The 20,323-nt window shown below is 34.1% G+C and overlaps 1 protein-coding gene across 2 annotated transcripts in view; it reads right to left on the minus strand.

Moving 5' to 3' along the window:
• Window positions 1–2,484: 2,484 nt before the first annotated feature.
• Window positions 2,485–20,323, minus strand: part of LOC149528529 (metal transporter Nramp1-like) — a 148,465-nt gene continuing 130,626 nt past the window's right edge. For both annotated transcript variants that reach the window (XM_089809525.1, XM_089809524.1), the window contains 3 exons: window positions 17,915–18,046; window positions 3,230–3,325; window positions 2,485–3,140 (listed from right to left, as the gene is read on the minus strand). In XM_089809525.1, the coding sequence (XP_089665651.1) occupies window positions 2,775–3,140; window positions 3,230–3,325; window positions 17,915–18,046 (594 nt within the window). In that variant the 3' untranslated portion in view covers window positions 2,485–2,774. The remainder of the gene's footprint in view (window positions 3,141–3,229; window positions 3,326–17,914; window positions 18,047–20,323) is intronic.

Below are 20,323 nucleotides of genomic sequence, written 5' to 3' on the forward strand. Positions count from 1 at the left end.
AAGTTTCAAGTAGAAGAGGTTCTCAATTAACCCTATAATTCATGAAGTCACCCCCATTAATTTGAATCAATTTTCTAAAAATGACCTAAAGATAAGTTATTTATTTAACTTATTGAATTAAAAGTAATTAAGATCTAAACAATATTATTAAAAATAATATTAAAATAGATCTACAATTTTATTGACAATATCCATTATTAATTAAATTAAATTAAATAAATTTTAATTAAATTGATTAATAATTTAACTAATTAAGCACTCATTTCCATATCTCATAACTATCATTATTTTAATATTTAACAAAACTATTAATAAATTATTAATTTCAAATAACTATATATTTAATAATTTAAAATAACCTAAATTTAATAACATTATTAATAGTAACTCATTAATATTTTATAAATTTAAAACTGAATGTTATTTAATGACATTTAATATATAAAATAAAACTATTATAAAAAAAAACTTTATAAAAATTAAATCTTTATAATATATATATATTTTTTGCATGCGATTTATGAATCGCTGCAGGCTAACAAAATTACCGCCGGCTTGTTAATACTGCCGTGCGGCCCCTCGCAGGTACACTGCGACTGCGTAGGTATACTGCGACGTGGACGCCGCCAGTTATTATGAACTTCACGCAATCGCAGTATACTACGAATCACAGTCATGCGTGAAGGTAAAGTAAGTGGGGAGGGTACGTTTATATATATATATATATATATATATATATATAATTTTTTTTTTATTTTCTTTAATTAAAACGTTAAAAGCAATTAATCCCCCCTCCAATGTGCATAAAGATATAAATATATATTATTTTGTTTTTTTAATTTTTATTTAAAAGATTTATGTTTGATAAATAAACAATCCAACTTCCATATAATAAAATATTTTGTATTTTATTTTTGTTTAAATTTTTTTTTTGAAATAAATTGTACTTGTATTCTGATAGGAAGAACACAACGAACCAATTGAATTTTCAATATAAAATTCTCATATTATTCAAACCCTTGTTGAATATAATTTTAATTTTTTTTTACCTACGGACGAGGTTCCAAATTGAATTATTTTTCTTTCAATCCTATTATACAAACGAGATACCAAACACATAGTACAAGAGAATAAGAAATTCACGCAATGAGATCTAGAGACTTGATTTCAACAATCACAAAGAAGACTGGAACACCATCTTGCTTAATTCAATCAGTGATCAAAACACAAGACCCTACCTGAACCTGATGCTAACACGCAACCTTCCGAGAATTGAGAGAAGATTCACTTCCAAAATTTGTTTCCAAATCTCCTGTCCACTATCTGCCGTCCCTCTAAAATGAACCCCCAAGTTGTGATAAAGAGTTTTCTCCTCAAATCGGGGCACTAATTGTGCGTTCACCCGAGATGACTTTTGCTCAATTGAGTCAACTCTAAAATAACTTGTATTATCTTTTATTTTATTTTGCATTCATCTTTTCATGCACATTAAGTTGAATTATTAAATAACTTTATTTAATATTCCACTTGACTTCTATTTTAAATTAATTTATTACTTAAATCCCATGTGCACTTTATGAAATTATTTTCTATTATATTATCTTTTAATTTATTTCTTTTATTTTCAACTCAAGCTCACATCATGCGATCTAGAAACTTTAATAATTTAATATCTTTCAACTTTTAATTTATTTTAGAAACTTAATTGATAAAATATTTAATTAATTTAAATAACAATAATATTTAGCATTTATTTAAAAATGAACTCTAGATATATTATTATTAAATTAAATAAATATTATCATGTTCTAAATTATCCTTAAAACTTTTATCTCCAAATTCAATTCTTTTTATTTAATTAATTAAATATTAAAGATAATCATATTAATTCTCCTTTAAATTAAATCATTAATTAAAATTAATTAATAGAAAAAAATACATCAAGGACTCATAAGGCAACATACGAAAACCCATCATAGAAAAACACATACTAAATCAAACAAAAGGGTTATAATTACGAAATTACATCATTTGATGCATTCGGAGGGTACTTAACTCAGATACTTGTCCTAATTATCAATTAGGACAATTGGCTAAAGGGTTTAGAATTTGGACTTAAGAGTTTATCTCCCCTCTCTTACCATTGAGATAATGCGATAGAGTATGCTCATCCTGGCAATTCAGGGAAGTCGATACCCGGTACCTGCAACCTGCATAAAATCCACGCATGTACATACACAATATTCTAAGCTAAACAGACAATGGCAGGAAGTGATGCATCGTGTAGATCCCGACTAGCAGGTAACTACGACTCCCTTCCTTAACCACATCAGAAACACCATACATAAAGAAAACAAACACGCACACCATACACATGCAGTATGGGGTAAGTATCCATAAGAAAGCACATGTGATAATAAACCATCTAACTAATCATCATCGATAACTGAAAACATTGAATAATCATCATACATGCATGAAATATAGAGTATCAAGTAATCTCATCATATAATAAACTGAATGTAAAACAATATCTGATAATCTGAAAGTAATGCTACTAAACGTCAAGTATAAAACTGGCCTAAAAGAGTTTAGCAAGATAACTGAAAATACGACTTAGGGGTAGGCACTACAAACTCATCTGCGAACATGTCATTCCATAAGTGAGGTGTGAGCTTTGTACACCTCTACACCTGTGTTCTTTAACAAATCAATCTGTTAGCCTTTCTTTAATTCACCCTAATGATAAGTGAGAACAGTGGTTCTCAAACTTCTTAGTCAAGATCTGTAAAATCCCGAGTTCTTGGAAGTTGCAAGCTTACTATGTCTTCACGTGGAATTGCACCCAAACCCCCATGTAGTTGTATGTCCTCATTACCGTATCCCTCTGTGCAGTTTGATTCCATTGCAGTAGACTCCTCCAAAGGCAACAAGTATGTTACTTCTTTGTCTTTTCGGAAGGCCAGATATATAATGCCACCCAAATAAGCTATAATGCCTGCAAATCCCAGAATTCCTATGAATGCTACTCCAACTTTAGGAAGTTTGTTGTGCACCAGCCATTTCACAAAACTAGTTAAAAGAAATTGTATGTTGATAGCCATGATAGCTAAGCCAATCACCCAAGTAATTATTGTAACCTGCAGCCAACGAATATAAGATTATTCATAACAATTACAGAGGCCTATATGTTTATTCTTTGCAACGAAAAATGAAACTTCTCACATACTGGAAGTGAGTTTGCATTGGGACCCATCTTCGTTTTGCTGCTTGTAAACTTGAGGAGAGGAATAAGTGCAAATGGCAACTCAAAAGACAGTACCATCTGTGAAACAAAATGACAAACATCAAGAGAGATTAGAATTAATTTCAGCATCAAAGGATGATCCCAAGGCATCTTCTGTCCAAATACTCCTCAACTGTGCTAAAAGAAACGCTGAGAAGCATACTCTACAATTTGACATGTGAAATATGGATATGAAAAAATAGAGAAATGCAAAGGATAGCATAATCTGCAAGTTCGACTTCAAAAACATGAAAAAGTAAATCATAACCTTATCTATTGAAAATTTGGAATGGAATTGATGTCCCATTCTATACTAAAATTATTGAAGAAAGAAGTGTTCATACAAAATGATATTTACAAAAGTATTATAATGGAGTAAAAATATTATCTTTCAAGATCTCTATTATTTCAGGATCTTCAACTACAAATTTCTTCATTTATAAACTAAATTTAAATCATGAATTCATAGCTATGTAAAACTCTATTGTTCTTGCGGTCCAAATACAAGTGGTACAAACCAGAAGAGTCATTTTGAGATATTATGCCAAGCAAAGGCTGTCAAACATGTCATAGCATTATTAACAATTGGGATTGTGCCAGAATCAGAATAGTAGACAACTGTGCAGAGCTGTACTGGAAAATTTCCAACCCGAATGGCTCAATAATCACCTGGATGGATCCAACACTTTGATTGACACAATGGAGACAGCTGAACAGATACATGATGCATTTTGAAAACATCTCAGTGAGTTTCATGAAAACTTGGAATGGGTTTTCTGGCAGGAGGTGCTCCGTATATAGCTGCTATCAGTACTTATGGGGATGCTAATATTGTGTGTAACATTGGTGAATGGGATTTTTGTCGATAACTGTTGATGATGTTTTGGTTTTAACTTTTTACTGATATGTTAATACAACTGTGTCCCTTGCTATTTGGTTTCTGTAGTGATGTTACTAATAGTTGTATTGCATCTATAAGAATTACCCAAATTAATTTGGGCAAGGAAAATACTTTTTAAGTTTTGAACATAGTAACACGGGGACGCGTCCCCCCCCTTTTTGCCCGACGTCTCGAAGACTTCAACGCACCGGAGACTTGGGGACTCCGTCTCCCCGTCCCCAACAGTGCCACTAGATTCCACCACCTCCGCCGAGGATGGGGGACATCCTACTATTCACTATTTGCAAATTCAACTATTTATGTTTAATGTTCGATGTTCCAATTCAATGCAATGTTTCAAGTATTCACTCTTTTACATCTTTACATCCTATATTGCAATACATATTTTCATAACTAACATTTTTAAATACCATATGCATAGATATATACACCCCTCTTGTCCCCTACCGCTGTCCCCCCACCGTGCCCCCGCCGTCCCCAAATTAAGGCCCCTCTGTCCCCCCGTCCCGGAAACTTGTCCCCCCGTTTTGCCGTCCCCCCTTCCCCCAGGGTGGTGTAACTATGGTTTTGAATTATCTTGCCTGGGCAATGACAAAATTATTGATGCTTGCTGGCTGGTGATTTTCTTTAGTAACATTTATGAACATTTCAATACAAATGCAAATAAAATTTTATCGTAAAAAAGTAAAACTGTTTGGCATGCATGAGTATTTTAAATTGTGTTGTTATCAATAAACTGTAATCTTTTGTCATTGTAGATTAAAGCTAAGTGAAGCAATCTTCACAACACTTACAAACTAGTATAGATATCTTAAATAAATCTATCTAAAGAAATGCCGATAGATATCCACTACAAAATGATTAAAATTTAGTTTACTACACCCAAAACTATTTATATTTCCTTTTATCTTCATTTACTTTTTTGCACTAACCTAAATTTTTTATTTTTATTTTAAAAAAAATTGATGATTTATATCTCCTAAGATCCAAACATTATAATTTTAACAAATATTTAATGTGGTGTTTATTGAATTATTTTTTAAAATATATTTTGTTTATAATTAAATTAAAAATTTTGACGTGTAGATGGTTGTCAAATTTAACCTTAAATCTATCTAAAGAAATGTCGATAGATATCCACTACACAATAATTATAATTTAATTTACTACATCTAACATTATTTATATTTCCTTTATCTCCATTTATTTAGTTTTTCACTAATTAAGCTTTTTATTTTAATTTCCAAAAAAATGGATGATTTATATCTCCAAATATTATAATTTAGAATAAACATTTTATGTGGCATTTATTAAATTATTTTTAAAAGTATATTCTGTTTATAATAAGATTTAAACTTTTGACATGTAGATGGTTGTCAAATTTAACCTAGAAGAATAAAAGTTAACATTAACATGCTCACACCATCCCACTCCACCCATTCTGCCATTGTAGAATGCCTATCGGCATTAACAAAGAACATAACATGATTCATCAAGACAAAAATGAAGAAAAGGTTTCGGTATTGAAGTTGTGTCCATTCTCTATATGACATCATTCAATCTTGTCCTAGTTGCAAAATTAAATCATGAGAAGGAACATCCTTAAAGACCAATTTTAGCTTGGATTCTTTATAAGTCTCTATACATGGAAGGTCCAAATGTAGTCAATCGCCATTCCATGAAGTCTAATCATATTTTTGTATCTCTAAATCTATTTGATACTGAGCAAGCTGAATTTAGAAGCTACGCGGCGCTATGTCAACCATTCAACATAGTGTTTCTCTTATTTGTCCACTTAAGAAAGCAACATATATTACTTCATTCATTCACCCAACCAAATAATGCATCATTATAATGCTTTTGTTACAAGGAAAGTCACTCCCTAAGTTATCCAAAAGCTAATAAGATGAATCTAGGCACCAAAAGGCTATGAATCAAACCCTCTGTAAAAACATGTAAGGTCCCTTATTGGGTTTAGGCTTGGTCATTACCAATTTAACCCAAATTTAGCATTTAGGTCCTAAGCTTAATGGATAAAGGTATAATGATTCAATCAAAGTAGACGAATTACTCATTCATTTAATCCAACTAAATTATCTATGTATATTTACTCACATCTATATTGACCTTATTACTATTCCAACTTGGAGAAAGGAAGGATTAGGTGTATAGCCAAGGTGCCTAGAGACCAAATACAATGGGCTCCATCAAATTTTATAGGTCCAAGCCCGTATGCTCTCTTGGGTCTTTCCCTCAAGGCTTCTAGGACGCTGACCCCCACCCTGTCTTGGGACTGATGCCATTGCTTGGATTTAGACAAGCCCCTCCTTGGACATACCTCTATCCCTTCTTAGATCAAAATAGTGAAAGGTCTTGAGCATGTGTGTGTGTATGTGTGAACATATACACTAATTAATTGTTGTTTTGTTATTATTTATTTAAAACTAGCAAATGAATTAGAGGGTTATGCATACCAACACAATTTACTGCTGCTGGTTCCTGCAGACTAGAACTATTCCCTCAAATATAGACCGTGTATTCTTTAGCTGTCTGTCACTGAATGAATATTTATCAGTTTCTATTAACTCTCGATCAGTTCTTATCCTCTTTTCCTATTCGATCAGTGATGTACTATCCTATCATGGTACTTATCAGTAGTATAATATGATAGTATCACTTTAATAGGCACCTCTCATGTAATGGGTATCAAAAAATGATGGAGAATTCCACTTCTTATTTCTTCCAGGGCTGTGTGTCTGTAAGCATGGCTAATTCTAAAAAGGTCAATAAGTGGGAGCACGTACTACACACCCATGGTCATTATTACAAATGCATATTATCTACTTTCATATCCCTCCTGTGTTAATTGTCTTTACTTTAATGCTGAGTTCATCAGTGACTCAGCTAACTATCCTCCTACTCTTGTTATTGTCTGTCTATCGTATCTGATGTATTCCTTTCTACCGTGTTATGTCCACCGTCTAATGCCCAATCATAAGCCCCCATCTCCATGTTATCTAAACCTGCCAGTGAACACATGTTTCTCCTCAACATGACCCATTGGGTCAGTCAGTGATAGTTAGCTAAGGCACAAGGTTCAAATTCAAATTTGACTTTGCTGATCATAAAATTTGGTTGAAATTTGGCAAGGGTAAAAATTCGGAAAAAAAATTGACCTTAAATTTTACTTGTACGAATTTATTTATTTTTAAATATAAGTAATATATCCACAAAATTGTCAAAATAGTTTGACATTGCTAAATAATTAAATTAAATAACTCATTATTTTGTTTTTTAAAATAAAATAATATTATTATACTACATTCCATAAAATTCCGATGAAGTTCGGAAAGGGTAAAAATTCGCTGAAATTCAAACTTAATGGATGAAATTCACCGTACCCTGTGACTTAGATAGTTAGTAATTCCATAACAATTAATAATTATATATTATAATCAGATTATAATGTATGTTTACATTCATTGAATCAGAATTATAATTTTAGTATGGATGATACTAGTTATATATATATCATCATTCGCTTGATACTATTAATGTTATTAATAATATAATTTACATATGTAACAGTATTTACTAATTTTGATTCACTAATAACATTAATTATGTAGATTAAATTCAAAAATGGCGAGTAGACATAAGAAAGCGAGAAATGCGAACTGGGCAAAGCATGCGAATTTTGTCAGACCTCATTCAAATAAACCTTCCAAGCAAAATCCACATAGACAAGCACATTCATCCAGAACATATTCCTATGGATTGTGAAGCCCTAGTGCTCAGAACAGGGTGGAGGATTCGGGTTATATGGGCAAATTAGTGGTTAATACTTCCAATTTCTTTGCCCCACTGGCAGATTTACAAATTGAAAGGGATGAAAACACAATGCGATGTTCCATCTGGGATATGTCCAATGAAGGCAGGGGCTTATCCTTGTACAGAACGCACTCTGTAACAAGCTTAGATAAGCAGATTTTTGTGTTTAATTCCACAAAATATGCTAGTCAGAACCTAAATTCTCTTTATCTAGGGCAAGAGGGTTTCACTTTCCATCCTTGCATAGGTGCGCCTTCTCATTCAATGGTTCGCCCTTTATTGCCTTCCCCCTCCATTTATATCCCTCCCCATTGCAAAGAGACTCCTGTTTTTCAAAAGAATCCTCTGCCCTTTAAAGACTCCCATCAATCTGTGATAGATGAAGACACGGTTCTCATAATCAGCAATCAAGATAGTGAAGATCACTGGGAAGAATGCCAAGAGGTAGGTCTATTTACCTTTTGGAACGGTCCCATATTAGATATGCACAATTTGATTGACTGGATTGAGGATTTCTGTGGCTTCCAGGTATGCATTTCTCATTACTCTGATAGATTAATTTTTATTCATTGTTGTGATGAGTTGGTTAAAAAAGAATTCCTTAGGGTTTCTGATTGTATGTTTAAAGGTCATGCTGTATATTTTTTTGATTGGATCCCTAATTGTAGTGAGGATAATCTAGATTTCACAATCCCAATTTGGTTTGTAATTAATTCACTACCTCCAGAATTAAATCAAATTAGCATTCTAAAAAGAATTGGCAGATCACTAGGAAGGTTGATTGGTCTGGATTTGTCATATGAAAGATGTAATAATGTTAAACCCCTTATCAAATGTCAAATTAACAATACAAATCTTAAACCTATAAAACTTATCACAAATAGATCAACATATAACTTAAAATTTCAGAAATATGAGGGTAAAATATCAGATATTATCAGGCTTGATGATGAGAGGAAGTTTTCATTCAACATGTTATCAAAAACTTCAGACCTTAATAGGTCTTTATCTTTGATCAGAAGAAGGCATCTCAGGAGGTACAGGAAGAACATGAATTTGAGGATAACAATACAAGATATGCTTCAGATACTCCAAAGGCAAAGGTAGAAAAGAATAACAACTATTCATATCAAAAGAAAGGTAGTCAACAGGTCAATTCAATTATATCTCCAAAAAGTAAAAATTGAAGTCTTCAGTCAGATAGGACCAATTCTAAAGTCAGCTGCAAATTCAATTTATCTCCAATGAAAGCATCTAGACAGGAGTATAATCTTGGTGCCAAGGAAGGGTCTCCTAAAGTTAATAGCAGACCTAGGCTACAGAGCATTATTGTGGATAACAGAAAACAAAGGAAGAAAGATAGGAAAGACAAAAGAAAGAAAGATACCAAAAGGGCAGAAAGAGAACCACAGCAGATAAGCAGTATCCATTTCGGAGGATAATAAGAATCTAGTCAATATTCAGATTAGTCTGGATGAGAAGGAATAGGAACTCTTATTTGAAGTCCCAGGAAAACTTGATAAGGATACAGAGGATAGCAATATGAATTCTCAGTGGGCAGCATCTTCGCAAGCAAAATCCACTCCAGAAAAGAGTTTCCAAAAAGGCTCACCAAATTTTGGCAAACTCCATCTCCAAAAAAAGATGTAATGGAAAACAGGTCAGAACTGTAGAGACAGAAGGGTGCAATTCCAAAGACATTCCCATTCAAGACTTTCAAAATCTTTTGAATCAAAAAGTTGGCAGGAATGAAGTGTTAGAAACAGATTTGCTTAATAAGGAAGAGATAGACTACATTGAGAAGCTTTCAGAGGAACTAAATCAGGTATTTGACTTTGATAATAAAGATTGTGATAACATGGCTCAGAAAGAGGATCTCTTGCATAAAGTTCTAAAGCTGGGAGGAGAGAACTATACTTTTTCAGATCTCAGAAGGGATTTGTCTTCTTTTGAAGAAGAAAATAAGTCAGCAAAGAACACTCCTTCAGAAAAAAGTAGCTATAAGGAGGAAGAGGAGATGATTGGGGAACATCAGTGTTTTGCAGAGCAATTATTTCAAGAGCTGGAAACAAATGAAAAGGTGACTATGGAAAGTAATAAAGATGAAATGGTTAAGTGTGCTCAGGAAAATTTGGATCAGCTGGGTATAAAAAAGAACCTTGAAGGAATCAAGGTTCCCAATTATGGTAAAAGGACAGCAAAAAGAGGAAGGAAATCACTCAAAGAACTCAGAGAAGCGGATGGCAAAGCTCGGGAGCAACAAAAAATCAGTCAATTGTTTAATAAAGGGAAGGGGAAGAGCCTTCCCACGAAATCATGAAGATTACTACATGCAACGTTTAGGGGTCTTAATGCCCCTAACAAGAAAAGAATTTTAAAACAAAATTTAAATAAGTTTGAAGTGGACATTATTTTATTACAAGAAACTAAGTTAAATAAAACAGAAGGAATTAATTTAGGTAAAAAGCTAGGTAATTGGAGTTGTAGTCTGTTTGAATTGGTAGGAGCTTCTTGAGGTTTAGGATTCATATGGAATCATAGGAAAATTCCGTTAGAAATATTAACTACCAAAAATAACTGGTTAAGTGGTCTAATGAGTAGTGTGAAATCAAATATCAAGTTCATTCTTTTCAATATATATGGACCTGTTAGTAATTTACAGAAAAAATTAGTATGGAAAGAAATCAGTCAACATATGGGAAATTTCCAAAACATTCCTATAATCTTATGAGGAGATTTCAACACAATTTTAAATTTGGACGAAAAAACTGGGGGGTCACAACAGATTTCACAATCTATGAAGGATTTTAAAGAATGATGTGAAGGACATGATTTAATTGATATTCCTTGCAGTAATGGGATTCACACATGGAATAACAAACGAAAAGATTTTGCATATATTGTAGAGAGATTAGATAGATTTCTTATCAAAGGAGACTTAGAAGTAAATGATCTAAGTATTCAGTCTTCGATTCTCCCAATTGCCGGGTCAGACCACTTCCCTCTCAAATTGGAGCTAATAGAACCACACAAAAACCGAGAAGAAATTCATTTAAATGCGAAAAGATGTGGTTTTTGGATGCTAGTTTCTTAGAAAACATTAGGAAATGGTGGTCTCAAGGTGAATTTGAAGGATCAAAAAAGTTTATTTTGATTTCTAAAATGAAGATGCTTAAAGAAAATATTCTTAATTGGAACAAAAATCATTTCAATAATATTTTCAAAGAGAAGTTAGATATTGAAAATAGATTAAAAGAGCTAAATCTAGAAATCATTAAACACGGAATGAATAAAGACAGCTATGAGCTATAAAAAGAATTGTTGGCCAAACAGGAAGACATCTTGTCCAAGGAAGAAATTTCCTGGAGACAGAAATCTCGAGAAAGATGGCTAGAGAAGGGAGACCGAAACACTAAATATTTCCATAATTCAACTCTCTATAATAGAGCTAAAAATACTATAACTAGAATTAGAAATCACGAGGGGATAGTTACAAATAAATCCACCGAGATCGCAAAGATTTTTGTTGATCACTTTCATAAAACTCTAAATAATACGGAAGGGTCAAATAGAGTTGAGCAGGATGAAATGCTTAAAGGCATTCCAAAATTGGTGTCCCCAGAAGACAATATAGTTTTAAACAAACCTATTTCTTTAGAAGTAAGAAAGGTTGTATTTAATATGAACCCAGAAAAATCTCCTGGGCCAGACAAAATTTAGGCCTTCTTTTAACAAAAATACCAGGATATAATCAGTAAAGATCTTTGGGAGGCCATTGAAGCTTCGAGGAGGGGTGGTTCTATACTGTCTAAAATCAAGCATTCCTTTTTCACATTAATTCCTAAGGTGGAGCCTGAGAATCCAGGTGATTTTAGGCCTATTGCTTTATGTAATACCATTTATAAATTCTCTAAAATTTTAGCTAACAGACTTAAAATAGTTCTGCCCAAAATTATCTCGGAGGAGCAAACAGGTTTTGTTCCGGGCAAATCCATTCTGGATGGTATCATTATCATCCAGGAAGCAATTCATTCGGTCATTAAAAATAAAGAGGCTTGCATGTTTATGAAATTGGACATTTAGAAAGCTTATGATATGGTAGATTAGCGTTTCCTCTGTAAAACCTTAGAAGCATTTGGATTTTCGTGTCAATGGATTAATCTAATTTTCAAATGTATTTCTACCACTAAAATTTCTGTCCTAATTAATGGATCTCTTGAAGGTTTTTTTGAAATTTCAAGGGGTATTAGACAAGGGGATCCTTTATCCCCATTTCTATATATCATTATGGCATAAGCTTTTGGGAGAGCCATTAAGAAGGCATATAATACTAAAGAAATTAAAGGAGTAGCTATTCCTAAGAATGTACTTAACATCACTCATCAGCAATATGTAGATGACACAATCTTGCCTGGAGAAAGCTCTCAAAAGGAAGCAATAAATTTAAAGTCAATCATCGAGAAGTACATGAAAGCCTCCGGGCAAAAAGTTAATGAAGCCAAATCAGAAATATATTTTATCAATACGGAAACCAAGGTTGAAGATCAAATTTGTCAGATTATGGGTTATAAAAAAGGAGTATTTCCTTGTATGTATCTCGGTATAGAGTTAGAGAAGAGTTCTAAATCAGGCAAGGTATGGAATAACACCTTGGAAAAATTGGAAGCGAGGATTGGTAGCTGGAAAGATAAATGACTTACGAAAGCGGGAAAGAGCATCAAGATCAGATCGGTCTTATCAGCCATTCCTACCTATCCGCTTTCTTGTCTGCCCCTCTCCAAACACCTCCTTCACAAGTTTGAAGTCAAGCTTAGAAACTTCATTTGGAATGATTGTGAGGAATCCAAAAAATTGGCCCTCATCAAATGGGATAATTTTTGTAAACCAAAGGAGTTTGGGGGGTTAGGTATCAAGAATCTCCTATGGCAGAACGAAGTGTTAGGGGCTAAACTTATTTGGCAGATTTATTCGAAAAGAGAGCAAAAATGGGCCAAGATCTTGTATAATAAGTATCTTTCTATAGAAGATCCCAGCTCGATTTTCAGAATGAAGACCCTTCCCAAGGGATTAGAAAGTTGGAATTTTATGGTTAAGTGCCGTCATCTAGTAAGTAAATTTCTTACTCGGATTGTCGAAAAGGATGAAGATGCCTTGTTCTGGGAAGACTCATGGGATGGACATCTACCATTAGACTCACATCTTGCATCTATTAGTCTCAAAGAAAAATTCTCCACTTGCTGGGGAAGGAAAGTTAGTGATTACAAAATTAAGTCTATCACGGACAACCAATCATTTTGGACCTGGAAATCAGTGGAAGGCATAAATTTAGATCCTGAGGAGGCTCTAGCTTATGAAAACATTATTAAATCCAGAAAAGTCAAGCAGATGGATAGGAAGGATAAATTGATCTGGGTTGCATCAAATAATGGTAAATATAGTGTTAAAAACGGTTATAAAGCTTTGATTAATTCCAAAAGATGGGAGGAAGTAGAAATCCCCCTTAATTTGTGTTGGGACTCTGCTTGTTTACCAAAAGCTGGTTTCTTCTTATGGTTAGCTTTTCAAAATAGGATTTTGACTGCTGATAGACTAAGTAAAATTGGTCTAGTGGGGCCGTCTAGATGTATTCTTTGTAAGGATGAATGTGAAGATGTGGACCATCTCCTCTACAAATGTCCTGATAAACACAAGTGCTGGGTATGGCTCATTCATAAATTTGGCTGGCTCTCTCCTTTCCCCAAAAATCTTAAGGATTTTCTTATTGGGTGGCCAACTTGCATTTGTAAGGGCGTTTATAGTAAACTCTGGAATATTAGCCCATCTATCCTCATGTGGGAGATTTGAAAAGAAAGAAATAGGACTTTTTGTGATAAAGAGATGAAATCGGAAGAATTGATTCTGAAAATAGAAGTATTGTGGAGACGATTAATTCTTATCTCAAGAAAGCTCATTTTGAAGAAGATTCCTTCTCATTATGGGATGGTCTAATTAAAAAGAAGTGGCCTAAATTGATTAATCCCCCGATGATCTACTCCAATAAAAATAAGGAGGCAAGAAGTAACTGTAAATGGTCTCCCCCCTTGAAGGGATAGGCAAAGCTTATTTTTGACGGAGCCGCCAGAGGTAACCTAGGAATAGCCGGTATCAGATGTATCATCAATAATGACTCTGGTAAGTGGTTAGCTAAAAAAGCAATGTTGGTCTCTCCTACCTCTAATAATATGGCTGAGTTCACTGCTCTGGAAGGTCTTAAAATTTGTCTTCTATTAGGTATTACAAAAATTATGATTGAAGGTGACTCTCAAATAGTTTTAAATGCAATCAGGAATAGATCAACTCCTAACTGGATTCTCAATTCGAGACTAGAAGAAGTTCTCCATTTGCTCGATAAGTTCAAAGATTCAAGGATATGCCATATTTACAGAGAAGGCAACAACAAGGCAGACTCTTTAGCAAATGCAGGGGTGGATGGCTCTAATTTTCTAATATTTGGTCCAAATATTTAAGTGCTTAGTCTTAATCTTAGAAGCAATTAGTTTCTTTTGGGTTGTAGTTAGTGTTGATAGTTTGGTCTAGGAGTGGTATAGATTTTATAATTTGTATAGTTTTCGGGCTAGTCAGTTTTTAGGACATTATTACTTATATATATATAATCACATGCGATGTATTAGTAATATGTTGGTCGGTTATTAAGGGTTTCTTAAGCATTTAGATGTACTTTTATTCCTCTTCATGGGAGATGGTACATTATTTTTAATGATCTAGATAGCTATGTTCTGCGCATAAGCAGTTGATTACATAATTAGGGATTTTGAAGCTTTATGCCAATAGGCTGTCTTTTAATTATGATTTGATGTGGGACAGCTGGACAGCTAGTTCAGGTTTCTAGGATCTTCGAGGACTTTCTTTACTAGTTTTCTTTCCATTATTTCACATTGGCGTTGCTATTAGATAGGGTTTGCAGACTGTGGCAATGGATACCAATATCTGTGTCTTCCATTCATCTAAAGAGAGGACAATGGCATTCCTTGGAAATGTGAAATTGGAGAGGTGGTATAACATACTCAAGAAGGTGGACGGCATGTCCAAAATTGTGGTTAGTAGAGCAATTGGTGAAGGTGTGTTTAAATATGATCATTCTTGAAGGATCAACAGTGATGTCATAGGCATTTTTATCGAGTGCATGGCAAAAGTTGGATTCAGGAAACGGGCCATGATCCGACTATGCCTTAACATATTTCAATCCACCTAGTGTAAAGGTATTGAGGAAGCTATCATGGGGTTAGATGAGAATTTATGTCTACCCCTCCTTGAGGAATATATGGAGCAGCCCCAGGGAAGCTTGATCATTGCAAATATTCCCAAATGCCCAGCCCTAATAATCAAGGATAGAGTGGCCTTCAATTTGGCATGGCCCAAGATGGAAACCTGCTTCAATTTTCTTATGGGCTGGAGGAGGGTTGCTACGGTAATGGGTAGTGGGTGGATTGTCAATTACTTCACCATGCATAAGGCTTATATTCACCCGGGCATGGTATTTGATAACATTGACAATTTGGATTTTTGTACTCCCAACATCGAAAATATCACCAGAGAGAAATCGATGTTTGAATTTCCTCCTTTCTTCAGGGCTGAAAACTCAAGCAATGTGGTAGAGGTCATCATGATCTACTAGAAGAAATAAGGGAGGTATAGATGGGTTTTTGTTGTGTCTGATCTTTCGGTATTTTGTATAGGTTGGTTCGGAATTTGGGTTAGTTGGATGTTTGTTGTAAGTATCGGCTGGTATCTAGCCCCTGGTTTTAGGTTTTTGTTGTCCGACTTAGGCTTTAGTGGTATATTTGATATGTTTCAGTTGATCTGTATTTTGCTTTAGCATCCGCAGGGGCATACATTTTTCTTTTTGATACAGTTTAGTGATGTCTTGTTCGGTGGGGCCAGACTTATTAAGAAATGATAGCAAGTTTTTGTAGCTATAGACAACATGTAATTTTATGTAATCTGGTTATAGTAATAATATCATATTATTCATAGTTTCTTATATGTTTAGTCTATTGTGGCTTTTATATATTACATGCACTTTTCTAGGTTTCAATTAATTCCTATTGGCTATATAATTGCTCGTTTCCTCTGTAGAATTGAATGGATTAATTTTGTTATATTGCCCTAAATGAGTGAATACTGATTAACAGGTTCTTCTTCAGATTATGAGGCTTAATTTACGCATTATCAATATGACTAGTTATTTCTAATTGTCATTCTGATGTATGGATTTCATAGGTTATTTTAGGACAAGTGGAGAACGTTTTTGTGGAGTCGGTAATAAGTTTTGGAATTTATCCTTTCATAGTCAGAATAGCTGTGATTCATGTTCATCGTGCTATTCTATCTTTCAAGTGTAGGTTTGTTTTTGTGGTTAACTTTCTATTTTTGTTTGTTTTGTTGGCTTTTCTTGTTATTTTTCTATTTTTTTTCTTCTCCTTCTTTTGTATCCCTGTTTGATCTTTGTCTAGTAGGGTTAGTTGTCTCTCGACCTTTGGCTTATTGCCAGTTAGGTTGAGTTTGCCTCTGTTTTCGGCATTCCTACTGAGGAAGAAGCCTGCTGGTTGATGGTCCCGTGTTCTGGTGGTATGTTTATGTCTGGTTTCCATTTTTGTAAGTATACTCCAGCTGATGTGGTGGTCAGTTCGATTACTCTTTCCCAACTTGATTTGGAGACATTGTTTTAGTCTCTCCTTTGGCTTGTTTCGGGTTGGGCATACCCATCTTGGATTGGCTCGCTTGTTTGTAGGCTCTAGAGGTCCTCTTCGGTGGTTTATGCTTCTTTAGTTTAGTTTTTAGTTAGTTTATTTAGGGTTTTTCTTTTATCTTATATCTTTTTTCTTTCTTAGGTAGTTCCTTGGTTTTTTCTCCTTTCTTTTATTTGTCTTGTTTTTTTTGTTTATTTCTTTTAGGTGTCTTTATCACTCTCGTTGTGTCATATTTCTTCTAACCATGTTCTGATATGCAAAGAAGGATGAGTGCCTTGCTCAGTTCGGGAGGAAAGGCGGTAAATTAGCAACTCTCGTCTCAAATTCTAATTTTATATATTAATGCTTGATAAGCAATTTGATAAAATGTAATTTAATAGGTTATAATTTGACCGGGGTATGCCCCTTTTAAAATGTTCTCTTATGTAGGTGCAATTAATAATAAGGTGATTTGACTAGGGTATGCCCTTTTTAAGATGTATTAATAAAAGACTTTTGTCCCAAGCTAGACTGGAGGTTTTCTTCTCCGTTCTTTCCTACTAGTGTCCATTTGAACGGAGAAAGATGTTGTAACTTAATTTCTTAATTAATAAAATTAATCAAGGCCTTGGCCGTTTACCGATAAAAAAAAAAACATTAATTATTTAATTATCATTTATATGATTATAATTTGAGAATTTATAGAAGGTAATATATCTTTTGTCATCAATGCATGAACTGTTAAAATTTTTGTTTTTGCATTATATACGTTAATCCCTAGCCCATGAGAAAACATTTGATTTACCCAATTAAAGAAAAGAGCAGCTCCTCCATAATCCTCAACTCTCATAAGCTGAGAGGGGAATTTCCTTGTGAAAAGTGTCCATAAATCTTGGCCTCATTGGGAATCCAATAGCGAACAATTGAACTGTGTGCAATAAATAATTTCAACCTTGCATTCAGTTTTAACTAGCAAATTAGCGTACCGATTTCCATATTCTGGGAAAAATGTCAAATTGACAGGCTCTATCATAACAAATGGACATGTTCAAAGATACGATCATGGAAACATGCAACTTTCACAACGAATTTCATTTATTACATAGAATCCTGAATTCAACCACAACTACAACATAAGATAAGATGATGAGGAACTGTAGCACTTACCGATGCAATAATGATCAACTGGCCAGCACCAGAAGAGCCTCCAATGAGAGCAACAACCAAACTTGGAACAATTGCAATACATCGAGTTATCAGATTACGAAGCCAAGTTTTGAACCTCAAGTTGAGAAAACCCTACGAAATCATCACCCATTTGATTTTCATTATTGTGTTTCTGCTCTAATAAATCACCTCTAAGCATAAATAGAGTACTGTATTTATGTAACAATGTAATACAGTAAGCCTATTGAAAAAACATTTAAATCTCAGGAAAAAAATATGAAATTTATTTGCACAGAACTAATTTAACATACAATGTTTGCATAAACTAAAACTAATTGTGAAAGAAATGAACAAGCATCTACAATGACAATGGTATTAGCCAATATGCTGCTTAAGAAATAATTCTGGAGGGAAAAGAATCACTTTAAAATATGTAGCTAATAAAACAATGCACAAAACTCAGGGACACTATTCCCAACAATCTAACTTTGACACATTGCATATGGGCCTTCTCTTTATTTGGTGACCCTTTCGGGAATTAGAAAACATAGGGAACATAGAGTGCAATCTAATTGGTGTAGTTCCTACATCTAAGGATGGCTTCCAAAATTTTAGGAAACTATCAATTAGCTCACTGTAGGAAAAACAACATCAGTGGACAACTGTCATGAAACAAAATTCAGTTTGGGGTCCATATGAGCGAGTTATGAATAATTTGGAAATAATTAGAATACTTACTCAGTAAAACATAATAAAATAATAATAATAGTGATTTCATATAGGCACCTAATATTATAATAAAAATTATGATAAGAGGGGACTTGGCACAATTCCCTAGGTTGATGATTTATACGTTATAACATAAAAGAGGGGCTTCCTGGCACTGATGAAATAAATCCTCCACGTAGTTCGATTCCTTGGGTGAGGGAATAGTTTGGAAACAAAAGCATTATTTGTGTTATAAAAAAAATTCAAACCCTAAATGGTTCAAATTGCATTGGGAAGGGGAAAAGAAATAAAAGAATATGGAGGAAACCATTTTGGATCATCCAAATTTTTATATTTCCAGTTTGAACTAGTGTGTGAGCTTTGAGAAAAGTGTATCAGAAGATGCAGGCTTCTGAGAACAAAATCTCTCATCGGTTGAATTCCTACAAGTGTAAGAGAACACCCAGAGGTAATTCTACAGGAAGATTGCAATTACAATTTGAATCAGAGGAGAGAATTACTGGATCAAACTAATATTCGTCCTATATGAACAAGGTATTTAAAACATTAGTTGTAAAGGTTTGTTTTAATCTTTTTCGATGACAATTTGGTATTCAATTGGACTTAGAGAAGCACTTGAGACACCTATAGGAGGCACTAGACATTATGGAGAGGGAGTTCTTGTACACCAAGTAGTCCAAGTGCAAGTTCGGGATGACAAAGTTGATCTATTTAGGACATATTATCGATGTAAAGAGAGTCAAGGTTGATCCAGAGAAAATCCAAGCCGTTGTTGATTAGCCCCCATGCAAGTATCTCACACAGCTTAAGTTTTTTTTTGTGTTATGTAGGTTCCATAGGTGCTTTGTGAAGGATTTTTTCACAACAGGCAACACCACTCATAGATTTCACAAAGAATGGTACTTTCATTTGGACTAAGGAGACACAACAATGTTTTACTCAATTTAAGCAATTGATGAGCTCGTGCCCACTACTTGCATTACTTGATTTCACTAGGCCTTTTGAGTTACGGTGTGATGCCTCAAGACAGGGACTGGGGGTAACAAACAGTCAAGTAGTGCCTTGTGGGTAACAAACTTGTAGTAAAAAACATATCATAATAGCCCAAAACAATTCCTCGGTCACCAAGATTTGAACAATCATCATGAGAAATGGGTCAGTAAGCTCCCGGCTTACAATTTTGATATTGATTATATGAATGGGAAGATAAATATTTTTGTTGATGCCTTATTGAGGAGACCTCACTTGTATTCTATTGGAGCGATTGTAGAAGATTAGCAAAATTTCATTTTTGCTAAGTATCCGAAGTACACATTGCCTACTGGTATTATTCATGGGACAGTGCAACATGATAGATATAGAGTTGTTACAAAGGGCAAATCCTTTTAGTACCAAGATCGAAAAATGAAGAGACTGACATTACGTGCTTTTCATGATGCACCCATGGTCGGACATCTAGGGTACTTTTAGACATTGAGAGATGCGAGAGATTCACTCAAAATGGGCTTAAGTCAAAAGTCCTTAGATATGTACATGAGTGCCCTACCTACCAACAAAATAAACAACAACACACTTTTCCTGCCGGTTTATTATGTCCCCTACCCATTTTGGGCAAGAAGTGGGAGTGTATCTCAATGGACTTTATTATAGAATATGCTCAAAGCCCAAGGCACAAATTGC

The sequence above is a fragment of the Cupressus sempervirens genome, chromosome 11 (assembly GCF_028749045.1).
Source record: "Cupressus sempervirens isolate cs-2001-9-10 chromosome 11, ASM2874904v1, whole genome shotgun sequence".
NCBI lineage: Eukaryota > Viridiplantae > Streptophyta > Pinopsida > Cupressales > Cupressaceae > Cupressus > Cupressus sempervirens.